The sequence below is a fragment of the Rhipicephalus microplus genome, chromosome X, assembly GCF_043290135.1.
Source record: "Rhipicephalus microplus isolate Deutch F79 chromosome X, USDA_Rmic, whole genome shotgun sequence".
Lineage (NCBI taxonomy): Eukaryota > Metazoa > Arthropoda > Arachnida > Ixodida > Ixodidae > Rhipicephalus > Rhipicephalus microplus.
In genome coordinates, this window is record NC_134710.1 from 137,349,162 (window position 1) to 137,369,932 (window position 20,771).

Sequence of the window (20,771 nt, forward strand, 5' to 3'; positions counted from 1 at the left end):
TGAAACAGTTTTCATATAAATGCATTGAGGTGGTAAAGCAAGTACTAAGGATCATTTCAGGACAGATTTAATCTGTGTCAACTGTGCAATTTATTACAAGATTTTAAACATTTAAATTCGTGCAGGGTGCAGTGAACGAGTTCAACTCTTGCCTTTCACACAAAGAAATGTTCCAGTACGCGTAGCACCCAGCAACCTATTTTACTGGATCTCAGTCTACATAGAACCTGCTGTGGATAGCGAGCGTCTGCTTATGTAGAGTTGAGCGACAGGTTATCTCAAGGTTTCTCTTCCTGGACGATTTCTCTAGCTATGTTGTGTACCACGTATCTAGCAATTGGAGACAAAGCTGCAGCATTGTGTGACGTTTTTTAAGGATCTGGCAAGCGGAATCTCTTTAGCTCGTCGCTGCAACAAGTGTTGCACTCCCTGTCTGGTCACAATCCATGTGTCTGGGGCTGCAATCACACAGTGATTGTTCAATTATTTTTGGTTCACATGCCTCTGGAGATTGTCGCTGTACAAGAGAATAAAATAAAATCAGCCGGTAGTGTGGTGGCAGCTGTCCGAGCAGATATCAACCACTCCGCGATCTGTCACTGTTGTCAGAGTGCGTGAATACTGCCGAGCGCACTCTGCTATGCCAAAGATTGGCTGTAACATGCCGGCATGCAATCTGAGCCACGACAGGGCAAAGCTGAACGAGTCTAGTGAGCTTATGAGAGCACCGCAATCACTAGCAGTGCCAGCATGTCTTGTGACTTGAGGCAAAGTAAGGGTGAAGAGGCGGGTATAGAACAATTGTCCATAGCTGCCTTAAAACACTGCATGTCGATAAATTTGTGCTGCGAATGATTTAATGAAGCTGTAGCTGAAACACTGGCAAAATCTTCAAAGTCTCAGGGTCGCTTTAAAGCGAAGGTTTCATATACACTTTCCGATAATGACATGACCGAAGAACGTTTACTGCCACTTAATATATAAATAAATATTGAGCTTGAGAATGCACAGATGCATGTAAATCCATGTACTTGAGGATAAAAACATGCAGGGTGCTGCTGCAGCAGCACAAGGTGAGCGACTTCGGGTGTGGCGGCATTTGTAAAAAGTAAACAAGTGTAGCAAGTGGTCAGAGGAGCAGACAATATCTTGGCAGGCAAACATTTGCCAGCCTATTATTTGCTAGAGTCACCCGAACAAGCACATCAGGCACAGTGAACTACCCTTTTTCTTCAGTGTTTAACACTTTCTGGCTTTAAAATGTCACTGAAAGACTAGGTTTGGTGCTTCTGAATGATCAAAGGCAGGATAAAACTAATTACTAGTCTGCAGTTTTGGTAATGTAGCAAGTAAGCTTTTCTCCCTAAGAGCCACAAAAATAAAGCTACTGCTTAAAAATATTTCATATTCATTTTTGTGATGCTCAAACAGCATGAAGATACCACACATGGCCAACTTGAGCATGACACCATAGGGGCGTTCACAAAATCTTGTTCATCCGAACATGTTTTGGTGCGTGAATTATACCAAAAAGGACTAACAGAAGCAAAGTGGTTGGAACATCAAGGTAGAGGTCATTTAGCTCAGCTGCAGTACAAATTGAACAGTATTGGAAAAAAGTTCTACTTTAGCAGGTCTATACCTAAAATGAGAGTTCTATCCAACTACATATGTGTGGATAAATGTGCAATGTGCTCCAGCCAACATAAAAACTTTACTTCAATATCTGTCGCCCACACAGAATCGCTAGTTATTTGGGGAAGTACCTCTAGATAATTTCAGGCCATAACCACCTCAAAGGCCTTGAAGGTATAGAAGCCAATATCTGCAGAACTTTGTATACTACCCTCAGATTTCTGTTCCATTTTTATCTCCAATTTCTGTTCCATTTCTAGTTTCACTAAGTACAAAATTCACAATAAATGAAGACATACAAGAAAAAAGGTTAGTGCTGTATTAGTAACCACTACCAGTCAGCATTGCATGAGCATGCTCGTGTTAGTGAGGAGATGAGATAACTGACTTGTGCTCACTTTGAGACTAAAACGGCGTGGGTGTGCATCAGGTGTGCCTACCTTCTCTGGCTGGGGTTTGGGCTTTGGTTCCAGGCTGGGGTTCAGTGTCAGCTTACCGACATTCTTATGGTCATGCATCTTCTGCATGGCCTCTGTCACCTGAAAGAGGGAGAAAAAAAGAATGCCACATAACTCGCAATGAAGCTAAGTGTATCACTTCCCATTGGACAGTAGTGAATGTGCAGAACTGCCAACACTGTTGAACGAAGTTGAAGTCTCTTCACCCAGTTATATAAGGCTGCCAGGATAAGCTTTCGCATACTGTGAACACTCATTCACTCCTGCCGCTAGCACACAGGTCGTGTGCATTTGTGAACAGCGAACAACAACAACAACAACAACAAAAAAAAAAAAACGCCAGGCCTGTGTGTAAAGCGCAGCAGAGTCGCAGTGAAAGCTAGAAAAGCAGCTTTTCAGAGCCCTTTCGAAACACTCATTGGGCAACTACTGCAAGCACACTTGTTTGATACTCACTCGGTCTTTATTAATAAATTTATTTGGGTAGTAGGCCGGCATTCGCTATGCTATTTTTCGTCATTCTTCTGAGAAGCGTGGTATCCGCTAGACACTTGCAAGGAATTTTGTGCCAATTCATGCAGTAACTGAGGACGATGAGAAATTATGGCTGAAGTGGGTATGCGCCATAGTTAATAGGGGAACAAGAACAAGCTTTGTAATGGGTTGGAGCATTGGACAGCCCACTCTTTACGATATTCCCATTGTGCGACGACTGGCTTTTCTTTCGCTGTTTTAAAACGCTTTATAAGTCGTATTGATGTGATTGCTTTCCCGACATCAAGCCTGCCTAAGGCAAGTTTGACAACAAGTCACAAGCACCGGTGTAGCTCAGTGGTAGAATACTGGGCTGGCTGGCACCCAGCAGACCTGGGTTCGAGCTCCACTGTGTCATTGGTGCCAAGTTTTTTTTTTTTTTTTTCTCATTTTGCGCGATGTGGTTACGGACGGCGTTGGCGGCGGACAACCAGGGGTGGCGCGTGACCCGAGTTGTGATCTCATAACAGCTTTCGCTGTAAAAGACTAATGTTCACACCTGTGCATGACCAACACCTGTCACAGAATTCATGTCTGCTTCAATTGCTTTTGCTTGTAACGTAAGCCGATTTCCTGATTCGGGAATTGTTTGTGATATTTGATACTTAAAAATTGAGCAGCGAGCGATAAAGCCAATGTCTTTTTGCAACCGAAGCAGCCATTCGTGGCTATTGGCAACCATTGCTTTGCAACTAGTAACTTGGTCCCCCGACCAGGTATGTATTGCTAAATGTATAGAAGCGCATGTCTAGAAGAGTTGGTACGCATTCTTTTTGGTTGAAAAGAGTCTTGCCTACTTGCATTCCTTCTACACAAGATAATGCTTGTGTTGTATGTTCTGTCATCCTTTTAGTAGAGCAAGCAAGACGAGTTCACAAATATTAAATGGTGAAAAGAGAATAGATGTGAAATCTGACCTCCATATGAAGCCAACCTTGAATGCCCATGTGTAAGCAGCATAACTGCTTTTACAACCCTTTTACAACCAAGTCCATTTTTCATCACAATTTTCTTCACCAATATATAGTTTTTGAAAAATATTTTGTCACATATGTTTACATAAGCATACATGTAACAAACAAGCAATATGCTTAATCTAAAAGAACATTTCAGGTAGCACAAAGCTTTGGTGGGCTTTCCTATAGTAAGTGGGCACAGAAGTTGCTATGGTAACCCATAAGAGTGAGTAGATTGAAATTGGTACAGAGTGGAACAGCACAAAAAACGGGACGAAGAAAATTGACCACATGACAGAAGCTCTTGTGTCGTGTGTTAAATTTTTCTCCGTCCCATTTTTTGTGCTGTTCCCCTCAGTATCATGTACCAACTGGCCCTTCAAGAAACCCTTCTGCAGACTGACATTACTTCCTTTTGGCTCACTCATATTTTCATTCTTATCTATTTCGGTATAAGCTTGTCACATAGGTTGCACGTTTACCGAGAAATCCTCATGCAAGAAACTTGTTCAGATACAGAAATATACATCTACAAGAGACACCAGAATGAGATAACTGCTTTCAGAAATCTTGCTAAGCACAATCTACAAGTGTCAGTGCCATGCCAATAACGCCAATGCTTCTGTCAAATTCCAAGCATAAAAGCAGCAAGTGTATGCATTTATAATAGCAAACAGCTGCATAACTTGAAAGTACCAGGGCATTATGGAGTACGAACTATAGTTTGTAAGAATGTTGACAAATGTGCAACATTAAGACGGACAAAATAGAGCAGGCAAAAGTGGACAAACTTAAAACAATATTCTAGAACAGTTAAAGTAGGGAGGGCAGACCACATAACGCAGGCTAGACTATACTAAGATATTGGCTTTGTCACGTAAGAATAGCTACCAGCAACTTGTTTGCAGTTGTCTCAGCAAATAAAAATACCAAGGACACTAGAGAGTTGTGTTAATGAGAACAATTTAGCAAATAGCACTGCAACCACTTCATATATAAGAACAGACTGGAGTCAAATAATAAACATTTATGGTGCAATGCCAGTTTCGCACTAGGGAACCCAAGGGAACACTTACGTCTTCAAAGGCCCAGGAAGAGTCGACCACTGGAGTAATCTTTTTTTGTTCGTAGAGGGAGAACACCTTCGAAACGACTCCCTTGACATAGTCGTGCATGCCTTGCTGGTAGAGAAGATGACGCAGGTTGAACCCAGAGATCACCTTGCTCTCTTCATAAAGCTTGATGGGGCTTACTTTGTCAACCTGCCACCACTGCAGAAGAAAATTGGATGATTTGACTAGCTGTATTTTATAAGAACCTTGCTGTTGCTCTCATTGGTCTACAAGAAACTTCTACACGCCAGTTTTTGTTTAGTGGAATGTGAAGTGGGAATAATTTAAAGGACAGGAGGGAAAAAAACAACCACTTGTTTTGCGATTTCCACTGCTGTTGTTTAAGCTGCTCAGAGTAACTGCTACTTGTTTAATTTTAAACAATTGATAAAAGCACTGCAGTTCCCAGACAAAGCCTTTTACAAAACAAACATTTTTTAAACATTCAGCAGCAACTAAACTGCAGAAAAATTGCAGAGAACATCCATCATCTTCGCACCAGCAGTCAGTTTGACCTTAATCACTACAAATTTCGGCAAACTTTCACTTACCACACGATGTTATGGCCTGCCATCACCCAACAAAAAAGTAACTGCTTTGACATTTCACACACTAAAGTATGTTGCTGTAAATTGAAGTGTTTTCACCTCCTATAGCAAGTGATACTGATTTGAACGTAAAATGTCATGCATGATCATTTCTGCAGATGTGGATAGTATGTAGTTAAATATTTTTTGAAGGTACAGTAAGAATCTAGGGCTATATAGGTGGAGTAAGGTCAATGAAAGGAGGGAGAAACAGAAAGGCTTGGCAGTGACAGAAGGCAGAGCAAATCGATGTAGTGATGTTACAGAAAATACTGGAATTTATGCATGAGTAGGTACTGCCAATTAATAAGTGGAACATTAAAACAATGTAGGTAGGAACTACGCAAGTGGCCTTGGAACTATGAAAGCTAAATGGGAAATGTTTACAAGCATACACAAGTATGTTTTAGAGAAAGCTCAAGGTCACTTGCTACAGTAAGGACAAGCACAAATGGTAAACCGTAGGGATTTAAAGTTTTGCAGTGTATTTCTGCTAACATAAAAAGCAGCCTGCACCACTTAATTTACTGCCGCACGCAGTTTTAACATTTCAGCAGATATAAGTATGGCCCATTCTCCTTTCTAATAGAAATATGATGAATATAGGGCTGCCTTTTTGAATTTCACACAAAATGGCACAATTAATGCCTCTGCAGAAGTTCCAAATTTGCTAGGAACAAATCACCAAATGTGTTTCTGTTTAAGCCAATGTAGAAGCTAAAAGATGTGCATCAGAATAATAAGGAAGTTCATTGGAGCTTAACATTGTGAAATAACCATACACAAGCTACATGATGGTGTAGTGGAAGGATTAGCGTGGCTTCGGCTACTTGGGGTTATAGCAAACTAAGCGTGACACTTGCTTTTGCATTCCTCCCCCGTGAAAGTGATGGACTAAGTAAACGTGCAGCCATAACTAATGAAATTCTGCAGTTAAGTAGAATAAAACAAGCTGAGCAACAAGGCGATGGGGGCAGATCAAATATCAGCATAGGATTCTCAGCATGTGCTTAAAGCCGTGCAAAAGTATTTGTATTCTGTCTTGGGCTGCAGCCATCTCATCCACTAACCTAACCAGTTATCTTTTTTAGCACCAGAAGTCCACAACCCAGAGTAATCCCGCAACTTGCAATTATCCAGTTTGTTAAAACAGATGAGCAGCACATCCAGTATGAAGTAATGATGCATACAGAACGTTTGTTTTAAAAATATACACTTAAAGGTAACCATTTCGAAAACTGCCAGGTTGGGAAAGAAATAACGTTAGTAAAGGGACAGGAACGAACGATTCAATTAAAGTTTTAACTCATTTTTTCTATAAAATAAAAAATCCAGACGTTCTGGGTCTTACTCCAACCCTTATTCAAGGGTGACTGAGGGTCACCAAAGAGCAACAGCATTTATAACATTTCATTCACAACACTCATTGCTACAATGTAATGGAAATGTTGGAACTTTTCGCTACTAATTTCTAAGGTATTTGGATAATGTGAAGCGTGCAACATGCAAGTACAGCTTACCGATTTGGCAAAGCTGAAAAAGCTTTTTGTCTCTCCAGCCACAATGCAAGAGGTTCCTGAAACACAAAATAGCGTCACTAAGTATGGATCTCATTTCTAGGGCTTTACGTGCCAAAATTTTAAGATTATTAAGCATGCTGTAGTTGGGGTCAACATTAATACCGAGCCCCTGAGGATTTTCAATGTGCACCTAAATCTGAGTACACATGTGTGAATTCAAGTGATGGATAATTGCTGCCAGCACTGGCAACCATGCTAGCATGTTATGCATATCGAGTGGTAGTATGACTATGTAGCAACGAAACAATTCCAAGCTACGCTGTATATTACACACCAATTTTCTATATAGAGGTTGGCAGACTACCATTGTCCTTTTGTTTGATCTGGGCCACTGACGCATTACAGTGACAAAGCTGGGGTCTTGTTTGTCTGCTATGCTCCGGCTACAATGGCTGCATTTTCATTTGATGGCTCATGTTCTTATGGAAGTGTCAAAACTGGTAAAAACAAGAAAAGAAATAAAGCAAAGGCAGCTTAGCACTACAGGTGCTAAGCCTGAAGTGTGGAGCTCCTTCACCGTTTCTCTATCCTGTTCTCACTTCCAGTTCTTTTCATATTTTTCTGCTTTTGTTTCTTATTAGTTTCCTTCTTTCTCCCTTGCTTCCTCTTTCTCAATTTTTATATGTGCTGCATTATACAAAGTGTTGACAGCATACGACAGCCCAGGCCTTTTGGTTCACACTTATCAAGGCTCTCGAAGAACAAGAGAAAGAAGACCTTTTTGGTGCTAAGGTGCACTCTATACGCTACAGTTGGCTATGCTATGTGGTTTTGCTTGTTTTACGCCAAGGAACGATAACATAGTTGGCTATGCTATGTGATTTTGCTTTTTTACGCCAAGCAGTGATGACAACATATGATCACAGCATATAACAGCATACGAGAGCCTGAAAATGCTCCGCACTTGAAATACAATGTTCAGTTTCAAAATGCCCCATTCTGCTCAGATTCAGTTTTCGTTTGGAAAATAGCATAATAAAACTGTACGGCACAGCACCCTACCTTCAACACATTGTACAGTGCTAATGACTTAGGTTAAACACTCCAAATAGTATTGCTCTAGTGATTACACTTGCAAGTTCAAGGCTTATTTTGTGTTATTTCATGTAATTTCCTTTTTACTTCGAATAACGTATCACACCAAGTACATGGCACATCCACACAGGGGCAGATCCAGCCACTCATATTGGGGGGGCAGGGAGGCAGTAACCTGAAGTAACACCTGAAGGGGGGCAAAGGGGCATGGCATGACTTTTCTAGAAGCATAAACCCTTCATAGCATAAATACTGTTAACCCTTTACTGCCGGATGTCGCAATTCACAACATTCCACAAAACTGAGCAAGCAAGTCACGAAATGCGTGCCACCTTTATTGCCGGCTGCCAAGTACTCACTGTACATGTTTTTTGTTGCTAGGGCCTCGCTTCTGTGACAGAATTCGCAACATATGCAAAAGTATGCATTAAAGTTGAATTTTAGATCATTTAACTGCGGAATCATTTAAAGGTTGCTACCTAAAGCTGGAAAATAAAAACCATTTTTATTTTGCTCGGTGGTTTCATAATTCAGACAGTAATAGGTTAATATGTGCTCAGAGTGGTTTCACTCATTTGTCCTAATTGGTGGTAGGAGGTGAACTATGAGCACAAAAGAGTGGGGAGGGAGGTGCTGACAGACTGAGGAGTCTGTCAGCACCCCTACCGCTCCCACCCACCCTCTGGATCTGCCACAGCCACAAGTTTTGCCCAGAAGTGAAAAATCATCCACAGTAGTTACTATGGATGGATATCAGTAAAATTTATGGAAAAACCTGAAGCAGGCATACTGAAAGAACTACCCCATGAGCATCACCTTGTATAGCGAGTGTAGCCCTTACAACAGCCATCCCTGTGCTGTCACTTCAGTGCTTTGTCTACGACTATAATCATAGATTACTGGACCGTACAAAGATGTACAGATAATCTAAGCCACATTAAAAGGGAATGTAAGAATTTGAATTTAAAAAGTTTCGTGAAGTATTTGGCAACTGGATTTTGCAGAACTTGATAAAGCACATACAAAAAAGCAGAATTACGTCTGGTGCAGGATCACACTTAAATCAGTGATAAAAAGCAGTAGCTCAAAGTTATTTTTAGTGGAACGCAGGCTACAGTGTTGTGCATCATTTTGAGCGAATGCAAACATGGTAAAATTGATTGATTGATATGTGGGGCTTTTTTTCCCAAAACCACCATAGGATTATGAGATGCCATACTGGAGGGCTCCAGAAATTGCTTTGTTCTGAGAGTACCATTGCAAGTTGAGTTCCAGTCAAAACTTTAGCTCTGGTAGTTATCACGGACAATTTGATCACTGAAGATTAGGTTTGACACTCATGTTCTGACTGCCGAACTCCAATTTAATTTTTTAAAGCATTAATGATCAATACCTGCATTAAGATGATGACAACATCAGTATATTCCACATGACCACAGCCATTGCAGCAAGGAGTGAGTGGTACTGAAGATTAGATAGGCTCATTGTGAAGGCAAAAGAGCAAAACTGCACCCAATAAAGCAGTAATGAAGTTTGACAAGAATTTCATGTTCCAGTGAAGCTTACTTGGTGTTGCAAATAAAATTAAAATGAGCAAGCTTTAAATGTTAAATTAATCACTTTCTTAGAAAAATAATGTAGGCCTACGCTATCATAGTTACTGTCCGTGAACTTTTAAACAACCAGAAACCATTCTGAAAATTGTTAGCAATACAATGCTACACTATTAAAAACACAATTTAAATAATAATGCAAGGAACATTTTGTTCCTGCATTATGACCGACTGCATTATGCATTTCAGTTTACTGTTCCAATGTTCAGTTTAGGTCATTAGCAGCAAATCAATTGTTTGCACTGTATTTTGTATGATATGCAAATGAATTTGTAATGAATGTTTCATTTTATGCAAATTTTACTGCACTGATCTCTCCTACATACACGCGAACTGTTCATAACAGGTTCAAAGAAAGAAAAGTTATTCTGAGCCGATTAACATGGTGCTCAGTCCAGCTCAGTAATGGTAGCAGTACTAACTGGCGAAGTTTAATTGTGAAGGTAAGCCCCTGCAGCACAGTGGAATGCATCTTTGCTCTTCCAACTAGAATGCATTTTTGCTCTTCCCTATTATGCAGCCCAGAGATGCCCCCCCCCCCCCCCCCCCCCCGAGACCCCCAACTCCTGTACTTTCTGCCTATGACTGCATCTCTTATAAAGGGGTTCAACTGCATCTTTCATGATATGCTTGGTGCTTTTTAGCACCAAAATTTAAATACCAGGACATCCAATAATAGGGTATGCAGGGCATTCCAATACAGTGCAACAACAGCAGCCAGAAGCCGAATGCTGCAGCTCATGATAGAAAACAAGCTATTGCGAGTGTGCATGGAACAGTTTTGACAAAACCCTTCACTGTATATGCATCTGTGTACAGTGCACACCGTCAACAGACCACACAAAGAGCAAGTCCCATCAAAGATGGACCCAAAGGAAATAACGCTAGAGATAACCATGAATAAATTTGGAACAATCTAGACAAAACTGCACTGGTAACCTGGAAGATTCCACTCAAAAAACTGGACTATAGAAACTTTATCCATCTGCTCTCAGTGTGTAGCAGGGTCAACCAGCTGATGTCACACTAATACCTGTGGGTTGATGAGTTGAACCTAAGCAATGAATAAATTTGATTAAACAGGCCTATGCTTTTAAGACCCCACCTAATAGCAATTCAAATGTACCCTATATCTCGTGACCAAGTCAGCTCAGCTTAGCAACAAAATTGGGAAGCTGTCACATACCATAGAGAATGTATCTCCCCAAAGGCTTCAACAGACTGTAGCCTTTCTTGCAATCTTCACCACAAAGGCAATCCAGGACTAGATCCACTCCATCAGGCGAGATCCTGCACAGAGGCCATAAGAATTGTACATTGACCAGAATGGTATGTGTGCATGTGGTATGTGTGCATGCTCTTGCCCGAGGGTGACACAGGAGGTTCACAAATGCTCATTAGGCTTGTGCAAATAGTGAATTTCAGGTACGAAGCGAATAGCATTTCAAATAATTTCAAAATTACTCCCCAAACCCACTCAGACTCTTGGCTCAATTTGAGTGAGCGAGTCTACTCATGAGTTTGCAGACCTATGGTTATTAGGAGGCATTTTCTTTGGTGCCACTCTTAAAGGGCTTTGAGCACTCCAACGTGCTCTCTCAAGTGCATGAATTTGCTCCTTGGAGTCTTTTTATCAACGAAAAAAAATAATTTTTTGGTCGATCTACCCTCTGCACCCCCTTATGAGAAATATATTGAAGAGTACACACACCCCTAGCATAATCGCAATAGCCCTTCACTGAAAGAGACTGATGTTCTTCCAAATAACAGCAGCATTGACTGTGATAAGGAACACTAGTTTTCTTGCTTGAAACTTGTGTTAAACACAAAAGTGCGCTTTCTGGACAGAGCACTTTAGTTATGTTATGAATTGTTTTACAATCGAGATAAACCAGCAAAGCACTATACACTAGAGAAACCAGCAAAATAACAGTGTGTGTGGGATGAACCTTTCCAGCCACATACGTCACTCCCATCGTGAAGGAGTGGAATCTTAAATTCAGTCGCCATAACAGTGTTCCCAACTTCTGCTATTGAATTGAGTCAGAGATTGGTTCATAAATCTCTGAAAGGATGCAAGCTTGTGCACTGCCAATGCTAACATTATGGGGACATTTGTCTGAGAATTGAATATACATAAATGTATTGCTAGCATTTATTTCAATCGAGTACTTGTGACAATTACAAAGAGGGCAGGCTAAGTAATCGGGCTAGCACTAGAATGTACTGCTGCTGGAGTCACTTCCTACATTGAGATCCTTATTGAAGTGAAAGCCTTACATGTATCATGAGTAAAAAATTCAGCGACTGGCACTGACAGCAAACGATACGTACCGAGAACATTACATGACATGACATCAATGACAGATCACTAAAATCTGACCTAACATGACCAAAACATCAGGTCATTAGAATGAGGCACCTCCACAGGCAGTGGAACACGAGAGCAAAAAGCTTTGGTTAGGGGAGGCAAAAACATTGCAATAGTCTTAGAATACCGAACTAATCTGATGAGTACTGCGAGAGCATAGCATTTTTTTCCAATGTGAAAGTGTGATTTTATTAAAAGCACATTTACTAGACACTTATCAATAACCTAAAAAATAATTCTCTAATATTACCTTGTGTAGATAAAACTTTTTTGCCTTTAGCAAATTTAAGCTCTAGCATCAAGACACTAACTTTTTTATCTAAGACACACAGAACACTGAATAATACCTGGGGTTTTGAGTGCCGAGACCACAATATTAAGAGGCACACAGTCGTGGAGGGCTCTTGAAATTTTGACTATCTGGTCTTCTTTAATGTGCAATGACATTGCAGTCGTTCAGTGAGCTGGGAGCGCCGGGGGGGGGGGGGGGGGGGACACACACACGAAGCAAAGACACCACAGCACATGCGCTCTCGATGTGTGCCTCTCCATTGTTTCATGTGTGTGTCCCCTCTCCATGCTCCCAGTTTGCTGAACAAGTATGAATTATGAACTACCCCACCTTTCTATCCTGTGCCATTGCACAGAACACAGGCTTGTAGCATTTCATCTACATTGAAATGAGATCAATGCTAGGATCGAGCACTGAAAAGGGGTTGTAAACCTTTGGATTCGGAAACAATTTGCCTCATCTGGTACAACCAGGTTTACAATGAAACTAGTTTTACGCTGCAATTTCATGCAAGGAAGTATACTCGAGAAAAATAGATGTGCAGTAACAATTATTCAATCCCCTATGAATGCCATGAAATATGTATTAGTTTTCGGCTCAGTGTTGTTACGAACAGTAATCAAGTGTACAAAATAGTGAAGAACAAAATGAGCAGCTGCTATGCTATTTTTTCCACAGTATACTAAGAATTTCTAGCCACGTTTAAGATCATTTGGTGGACGTATATTCTGAATGGACTCAATTGTGCCACTATAAAGAAATGCATCCGACTACAAAAATTCATTATACAGGTCAGTTATATGCATCGCACACTTTAGTGACTCCAGTAAAGCTGATAAACACACTGAGAAATAAAACTATTCACAGCAGATTGAAACAATCTTGGGCAAAAAAATTTGTCTTTTGCACAGCAGCACGCCTCACTAAATGTTCGATCACCAATCTAACACTGTCGATGTTGACAGTGTGCAGGGGTGAGAGGTCAGGGAGCGAGATCTGCAGCACATTAGATGCCCCTTTGCAGCTAATCATAGTGCAGTTTTTCTGTAGCTGGCTGCGGTTCCCTGCAAGGCTAGCCTGGAAGCTCAAACTCGTGCGAATTGCGGCTTGCCACTGTGCTTGCCTGCAGACCTGGAATTGCCCAGGCACGAGAGCACCGCAGCAATATCACCTTTTCTTAATTCTTCAAAAGCTATCATGGGATGACTTCACAGCCCTGTGCCATTTAGTTGCTGCATGTTATGTGTGCAGCTAGGCGCATTTGTTGTAAAACAAGAATTCAGTGACTGGGAGCATATGAACTGCTTTGTTAAACAGGTGCATTAATGGTATTAGCATTTGCAGTCACAATACATAGAAAGGTAAGGTCAAGGCCAGGCCGCGCGAAATGCTTTGTTGTACAGGCTGTTTCATATTAGAAGCATTTGTTATCACAGCATTTGACTAAACTGAAAATCCAGGTTTGGATATTAGACCTTGTTCAAATCGACAAAGTTCTCGAACATTGAAATAACATTTAGCAAAACTGGTGTAGTCATTCACATCAGAAAAGTCGAGCACAGAAATGTGCAATACGTACTTGTTGACTTCTTGAACATAGTCAGAACTGTGATCAAGGAGTTGAGTAACCAAGTTTGTCAGAGACTCGTGTTTGTTCTTGGAGGCAGTACCAATGAGCGTCACATCTGGGACAGTCTTGCAAAGTTGAGCCACTGCATGTCCCTAGAAAACAAACAAAAAAAACACATTGTCAGGTAAATAGCTGATGTAATTCATGACTGCAGGTGCACAAAAGACAAGAGAATTCAGACAGCACAAATGTCAGCATTTACGTTTGCACGAAGACCAGCTGCATGACTTACTATAGCTTGATAAATTATAACTTGATGTGCAGCTGGAACGATAAAGCAAGCAGCTCAATTCTTTGTAAAAAACAGAAGTGCGGTTTCCAACTGCTGTGTGCATTTATCAACAGCTGGGTGGGCAGCCGATTTGGCAGCAAGATCTTTTACTCCACCTCAAAAAATTAAATAGTGGCACACACTACTAAAGACAAATCCTGTGACAGCTTTCTTGTGCAACCCATAGCATACTCCTATGCTATCAATAATAAAATGCAAAACGCTGTGGGGACATCAGCAGACTTTGGTAGTCTAGCTGCCAACCTTGATGGACACCAGAACGGTAAGCTTGTGCAAATAGTTAATTTTTGGTTTGAAGTGAATAGCGACTCCGGTTGAACAATTTCGAATCAAATTAGAATAGTACATATCACGTATGATAAATACGAATGAGCAGATTTGACATGACCCAATGAACCTGCGCAATATATTTTGAAATTTTAAACAAGGCCTGTGAAAATGCCATTCTCTTTAGATATGTGGAGTTTAACGTCCCAAAACCACTATATGATTATGAGAGATGCAATGGCATTCTTTTTAATTCAAAGGAAGTGGCCGCAACTCTCAATAGTAGCTGGATTTGACTTAGTAGAAGCGATAACCAGTAAAAAATGTTATTTTAAAATTTACTGTACTTGGAGCATATAAGCCAGTACAACAAGCTTTTTCATTTTAAACATGATGTATAGATGCGAGAATAACATGTTCATTTAAACATGAAGTAGGGCTTCGTGGAATCGCAGATTTCCACTGGATAGTTTTCACGCTTTGCACTCCTGCACTGCAGCCTAATATACATCTGTTTGTTCAAAATTTTGAAGTATATGCAGTGATAGATGTAAACTCGAATCCAAGCAAATGTAGTAATGTTCATTTGAATATTCAAATCATTAGAATATTCAAATCATTAGAATATTCACACAAGCCTACGGAACAGTATAGCTTGAAAGCACTACACTAGATCCATCATGCAGCTGCTCTTGATGCAGAGAAGTCTATTATGGATGAGGTGGGCCTTGGTTAATACAGTATTGACCAGTGGTTCTCAAATAGGTCTATGAAGCTATTTTCAAGAGGGGGTATAAAACTTGCTTGGGGGAAAAAAATTTTAAGTTACGTTAAGCCTAATAAAAGCAGCCTCTTTCCATTTGTGGTTTGCTTCATTGCAAAACAATTTTACATCTCTGCAGAGGTGACTTGTTTCCTTCTTCCACGAGACAGCTGTAAAGCTTTTGGTGCAGTTCTCTGCAACATATGCATAGCATACTTTTTCCCAGCTTGCACTGTTGAGAAGCAAATGCAGCTAAGAACATTTTTAATGTATCTGCAGATAGCATTGGCAAACAGTCGAGATTGAATTGGTGTGGTACTTTAGTTTGACCTTCCTTTGCCAGGTAAAATTATAAAAGGCACATACTTCTAGCTGCATGGAGCATCAACTTGTGACCTCACTTTCACTCGAAGCAATGGGTCCCCAATCACTTCCACGAGTCTACAAACGGTTCCTGAAATGCCCATGGCCGAGACCCATTGGTCTAGTGGTACTCACTGAAGACTGCCTATTGCATTTATGACTGAGCATGTAGATACACACTGGGTTGTCGAAGACTACGGAGACTGGCCAAAATGCTTGGCGATTGGGTGTCAATTAGGGTGCATCCACATCAAAGTTGTGCTTGCCCAGTATCAGTACACTGCAAATTGCAGGATCCTACACAGCTGTAACTAATATGGAGACTACTTCCTTATGAACAGTTGATATAAAAAATAGATTAATAGTCTTATTCAAGTCTTGACTAAGTGTGGACCTTAAGAGGGTTGGACCACTGGTCGTATTATTTATGTAAAATTAGCTCCAATATGCTTTATTCCTCAGATTGCACGCTGTCACAAACATCTCATTCTAGCCAGCCCACCCCTTCATCGAGGGAAGGGGGCCTTTGTTTTTGAAAAAGACTTCTGGGCACCAACCACTCTGCAACAGCGCCAGTGCATCTTCCCTTCACCTGTACTGAAAAGGGGCACGTATGTGTTTAGGGAAAATCATCTCAAGGGAGATGCGTTCGCCCCGAAGAGAATTTGACTGCTTCGGCAGTTGGCGTCCAGCGAGAAGCTCGGTCGGTGTCTAGAGCCTGGTGTAGGCACAGAGCATAAAGTGTCCCGCGCAACATAGCGAGACTGCTGCAATACCGGGCACCCTTGTCTACTAAGCTGTAGAGACCTTCAGCAGCACCCACTCAACTCCCCTACGTGCACCACGATCTGGACTGGTCCATATGGAACTTTTTATTGCAAGTTTTTTTCTTCGACAGTTATTTTATCAGTATCTCCCGCTTTCAAATATATCAGTTGTGTGCGCTGCATTGCACGTAGAAGCTCAGATTCGAGAGTGATCGTTCTCTTAATTTTTCTCTATCTCCTGTAGTTCCATCATGTGCAGTTATTGTATTAACATTGTTGTGTGCCTGTACATGTTGCGTTGTGTTTGCTTGTACCTGTTGTGTTTTCTTAGAGCATAGCTTGCTTTTGCAGCGGTTCTTTTCATTGTACTTATTTGTATTTTTCCTCTGTTAGCTTTTGTAATTTCCTGCCTTTGCCCTTGTGATTAAATGCTTGCTTGTCTGTTTTTAACAAAATGTGTCTACTCCACTAGTCTGTCAGTCAGAGCCAAACATCACACGTGCAACCTCGCACGGGTCAACCGAACTGCAGATAAATTTGAAATGTACCACTTGCAGGTCTTTCAGGCCTCGCAGGCCGTAGCCTAAAGTGGACCCCTGCGAGTATGCTGCACGTTGCCGTTAGATTGGCAGAGCCTCACCAGAAGTGTGTTACATAATCTGGCGTCCGTGACAGGACTGGTCGACCGCGTGGCGATGTCTGAGCGTGCAGCAACTTGAGCGATAACTGAGCATGCAGTAAGTAGCGGTCCTATTGTTTTGTTAGTAGACTTCTGTTCGTAATAAATGACACGGAGTTTGACAGTCTTATTGAACAGGGCAAAGCCTTCGGCTTTGTAGACAAAAAGCTGTGTATTTTTGTCGAGAAAGAATGAAATAGACTGAAAGATGAATGCAATGCAGAACGAAAGTGGTACTTGAAACATATTCAAAGTGGGATGGAGTGGGAAGGAGAACGGTCTTGGATAAGAATAGAAGAGAGCACTTGAAGTTCAGACGACACAGACCGCAGCTCAGGCTCTAGAACATAACCAGCACTGGCCTGAACAAGGTGGTACAGTTGTACCATGAGTACGTTGCAATTAAGAGCAGGCACCACGAATTTGAGGCGTTAGATGTTATGCGCTAAAAGTGCAAAGAGCCCGTAGGTGCCAAACTTTCGAGAGCCCGCCAAAATGTACTTATGAGGCGAACAGTAGGCTCATAAGTGAACAAAATGTGTTAGCTGCCGAAGGTCTCGTTGTGGCCACAGAGGCCACTGAAGGTGGCAATGATGGTGACAAGGGGCCGTGCCGGCAGAGTCCTGTTAATACAGAAACACCATCTGCAATTGACTTGGCACATCCACTGAGAATGTTCGTCGCCATGGCAGCTAACTGCGATGTTCGCAGTACTACCTGCCCGACATGAGAGAACCGTTGTAACGACAGAGGGTCAGAGCAGTGCACTAAAGCATGTTTTGAACTGGGTAATGCAATCTCAAATAGTTCTTCAGGGCATTGTTCCAAAGTTGGGCAAGCTATCCGCCAGTCGAGGCGACATTGACTTCAATACAAGTCATGCCAACTGTGCGGACAGTAACACTTGAGCCCATGGTCCCAGTTCTGCTCAGCAAGTGATGCTAGCAGACATTGAAAAAAATAGCCGAAAAAATGCGCAAAGGCATTAAAGATGCTGTAAAAAACAAGCGCACAACAAAGGGTGCAAAACTACCCAATAAAATGAGAAGGGCCAAACAGCCAAGAATGACAAAAATTGCTTTCGCGTTTTGGGGCATTTTCAAGCGAAATGTGTTCCCGTGTTTAAGGCCTGCCAACTGGTAGAAGAGGGAGGCATGAAGCTGTTCGAACAGATAAAAGGCAGCTTATATGTCTTCTTCCCCCCTCCCTGTTCTGTTCGAAGCGCACACTGAATGGGGAAGAGGCGCATTAAGGCTGGACGATACGACGTGGCTGGGAGACTTCTCCGGAAAACACTGTCAATGATGGCATGGAACCACAGGACAAACTGGCAGGAAACAGCCGTAATGGTAGCTACCATAGTGGGCTTTGTTTTGCCTTGTTTGCGAACGCGACTGCCTCAAGCGCGGGTCAAAGTTATGTGCCCATCATAAAATGAACGAAACTCAAAGGTGCATGACAAATTATCAAGAAATGATGTTTATATTGTCTTGTTTATTTTGGAGCCTTTGATAAGTTTTGAGACAGCACAGTTACTTCCATTCATTAAGTTCTGTCATCACTGTTTGTGTTTATAGGCAATGTTCTGCTTGAACTTGTTCCAAGCTTAGTTATTGAAGCTTTGTTTTAAGAACATTTTTTTTCACCCAGCAAGTGGACCTCTTAGATGCTTTTCAGTTGATCTGTTGGAGGCCTATCACGGCTGTTCTGCTTGAACTTGTTCCAAGCTTAGTTATTGAAGCTTTGTTTTAAGAACATTTTTTTTCACCCAGCAAGTGGACCTCTTAGATGCTTTTCAGTTGATCTGTTGGAGGCCTATCACGGCACACATACGTGCTAAACATGACGAGATGTTCTTCAAGGCATCTTTTGTTTTCCAATGGGGCGAATTGGGAAGGGGTTGAAAGTGAACCTGATCAAGCGGGCATCCAGATTTCTTTTCCTTTGTTTTGTTTCAATGGCTCAATAAAGCACTTGTACATATACCGCTTATCGCATGTATTTTTGAAAATATGTGGCATCAAAGAATTCTTACATGCCTTGCCTTTAAAGTGTGCAGATATTTTTTGTCATTTTCTTTTCGCACATGTCTGGCCACGGCCTAGTGTGAAAGATATGACTGTTGTCATAGTGTGAAAGTGGAGTGTGGTGCATCTTGTATTTTCTGTATTGTCATCCACATCAATGGATTGGTGCGCAAAAGAGAAAAATTCGTGAATGATGGGAAAAACTGTCTCGAACACTGTGCGTTTGCGATTTTCTTGAATATTGTGCAGTAATAATCTTGAGGTGAAGGCTATGTCACGAACGTCTGGAATTCTCGCAAGTGGGGTCTTTCGTCGAGGGAAGCCTTTGTGTAGGGAAGAGACTTCCTGGCACTAACCACTGCAATGACCCCGGCACATTTTCTCTGCACCTATACCAAAAAGGGGCATGTCTGTGTTCAGGAAAAATCACCTCGAGGGGGATGCGTACGCCCCAAAGAGGATTTGACTGCTTCGGTAATTGACATTCAACGAGCAAGAAGCACGGTCGTCGGTCGCGAGTCTCACATGGGCGGCGAGCATGGAGTGTCCTGTGCAACGTAATTAGACTGCTGCAACACCGGGGACCCTCATCTAAGCTGGCGAAACCTTCAATGACATCCAGTGGACTCCCCTACGTGTACCAGGACAGGAGCTGGCCTGGTCCGTATGAAACTTAAGGTTTTTTTTTTTCGATTATTATTTTATCATAGAGAGTCTTAAAATAATTGTAGCTGTGTGCACTGCATCACACGTTGAAACTAAAAAGTGTGAGCACGATCTTTCTGTAATTCTTTGTATCTCACAGTTTCCATCATGTCCAGTTATTTATTAACGTAACGCGTTGTGTATGTACTTGTGTTCATTTAAAGCACAGTTTGTTTTGTAGTGCTTTCCATTGTGCGCATTTGTGTTTTTCCTCTCGGTTGACTTTTGTAAGCTCTTGCTTTAATTAAATGCTTATTCTTTTAATCAAATGTCCATTTCAGCTCTAATGAGCAAGTCAGTCGGACCCACAAATCACCACACATGCAACACTGCAATTGTCGACCAACTGATATGCACTACTTGTAGGCCTTTCAGGCGTCGCAGGCCTAATGTAAAGTGGACGCCTGAGAGTCTGCTGCATGCCGCTGTTAAATCCTCACCAGAAAAGTGTAACACACTACCACAAAAACAAACATTTTTGTAATTTATTCAGGCATGCAGTGTAACTGACGACTCATCTTCCCTATCATTGCCACAGATGCTAATGATCTATACAGAAGGACATTTGCACATTCATTTTTCATGCTGCCCAATGGCATTAGAGATCCTCATTACTTAAATGCTCTTAAGGGGGGACGTGGCAAGTAAAACTAATTTTTTTATTAATGTACTGTTTGTGATGAAATTTGGTGTGTGTATGTGGATGATTGTGAGGATTCCAAATATGAAAACCGTTTTCAAATACCTCTTGTACTTTTTGAGTTACAAGCATAATTATACTAATTAATGCTCTTCACACTTAAAGAGATAATTATTGCTAAATGAAATTATTTTTTCATATTATTATGTTCCCAAAGCATCAACTTGTGCAAAGAAGCTATTAGTTGATTTTTCTAGTTCTTGTAACCAGAAATAAAATTTCCAAAACATGGATGTTGTTTTGCGCACACATCGCAGTAATTATAAAATGTGTTCTAAAAAATTTAAATGATGAGTAAGAAGAGAGATAAAGCTTTATTGCACTGCTAAAGGCCTCCTGAGCCTAGTGCAAAAAACGGAACGACTCTATCAGTCTTTGTTAGAAAATGACAGATGTTCTAGCGAA

General features: G+C 41.3%; 1 protein-coding gene across 2 annotated transcripts in view; it reads right to left on the reverse strand.

Moving 5' to 3' along the window:
* LOC119176526 (synaptic vesicle membrane protein VAT-1 homolog-like) overlaps nucleotides 1-20,771 on the reverse strand; it is a 71,089-nt gene that overhangs the window by 2,952 nt on the left and 47,366 nt on the right. The window contains exons 4-8 of one of the 2 annotated variants that reach the window (XM_037427864.2): nucleotides 13,753-13,895; nucleotides 10,697-10,800; nucleotides 6,803-6,858; nucleotides 4,660-4,854; nucleotides 2,076-2,174 (exon numbers count right to left, since the gene is read on the reverse strand). In XM_037427864.2, the coding sequence (XP_037283761.1) occupies nucleotides 2,076-2,174; nucleotides 4,660-4,854; nucleotides 6,803-6,858; nucleotides 10,697-10,800; nucleotides 13,753-13,895 (597 nt within the window). Of the gene's footprint in view, nucleotides 1-2,033; nucleotides 2,175-4,659; nucleotides 4,855-6,802; nucleotides 6,859-10,696; nucleotides 10,801-13,752; nucleotides 13,896-20,771 lie in introns of both variants that reach the window. The other variant, XM_037427863.2, reaches the window with a different exon arrangement.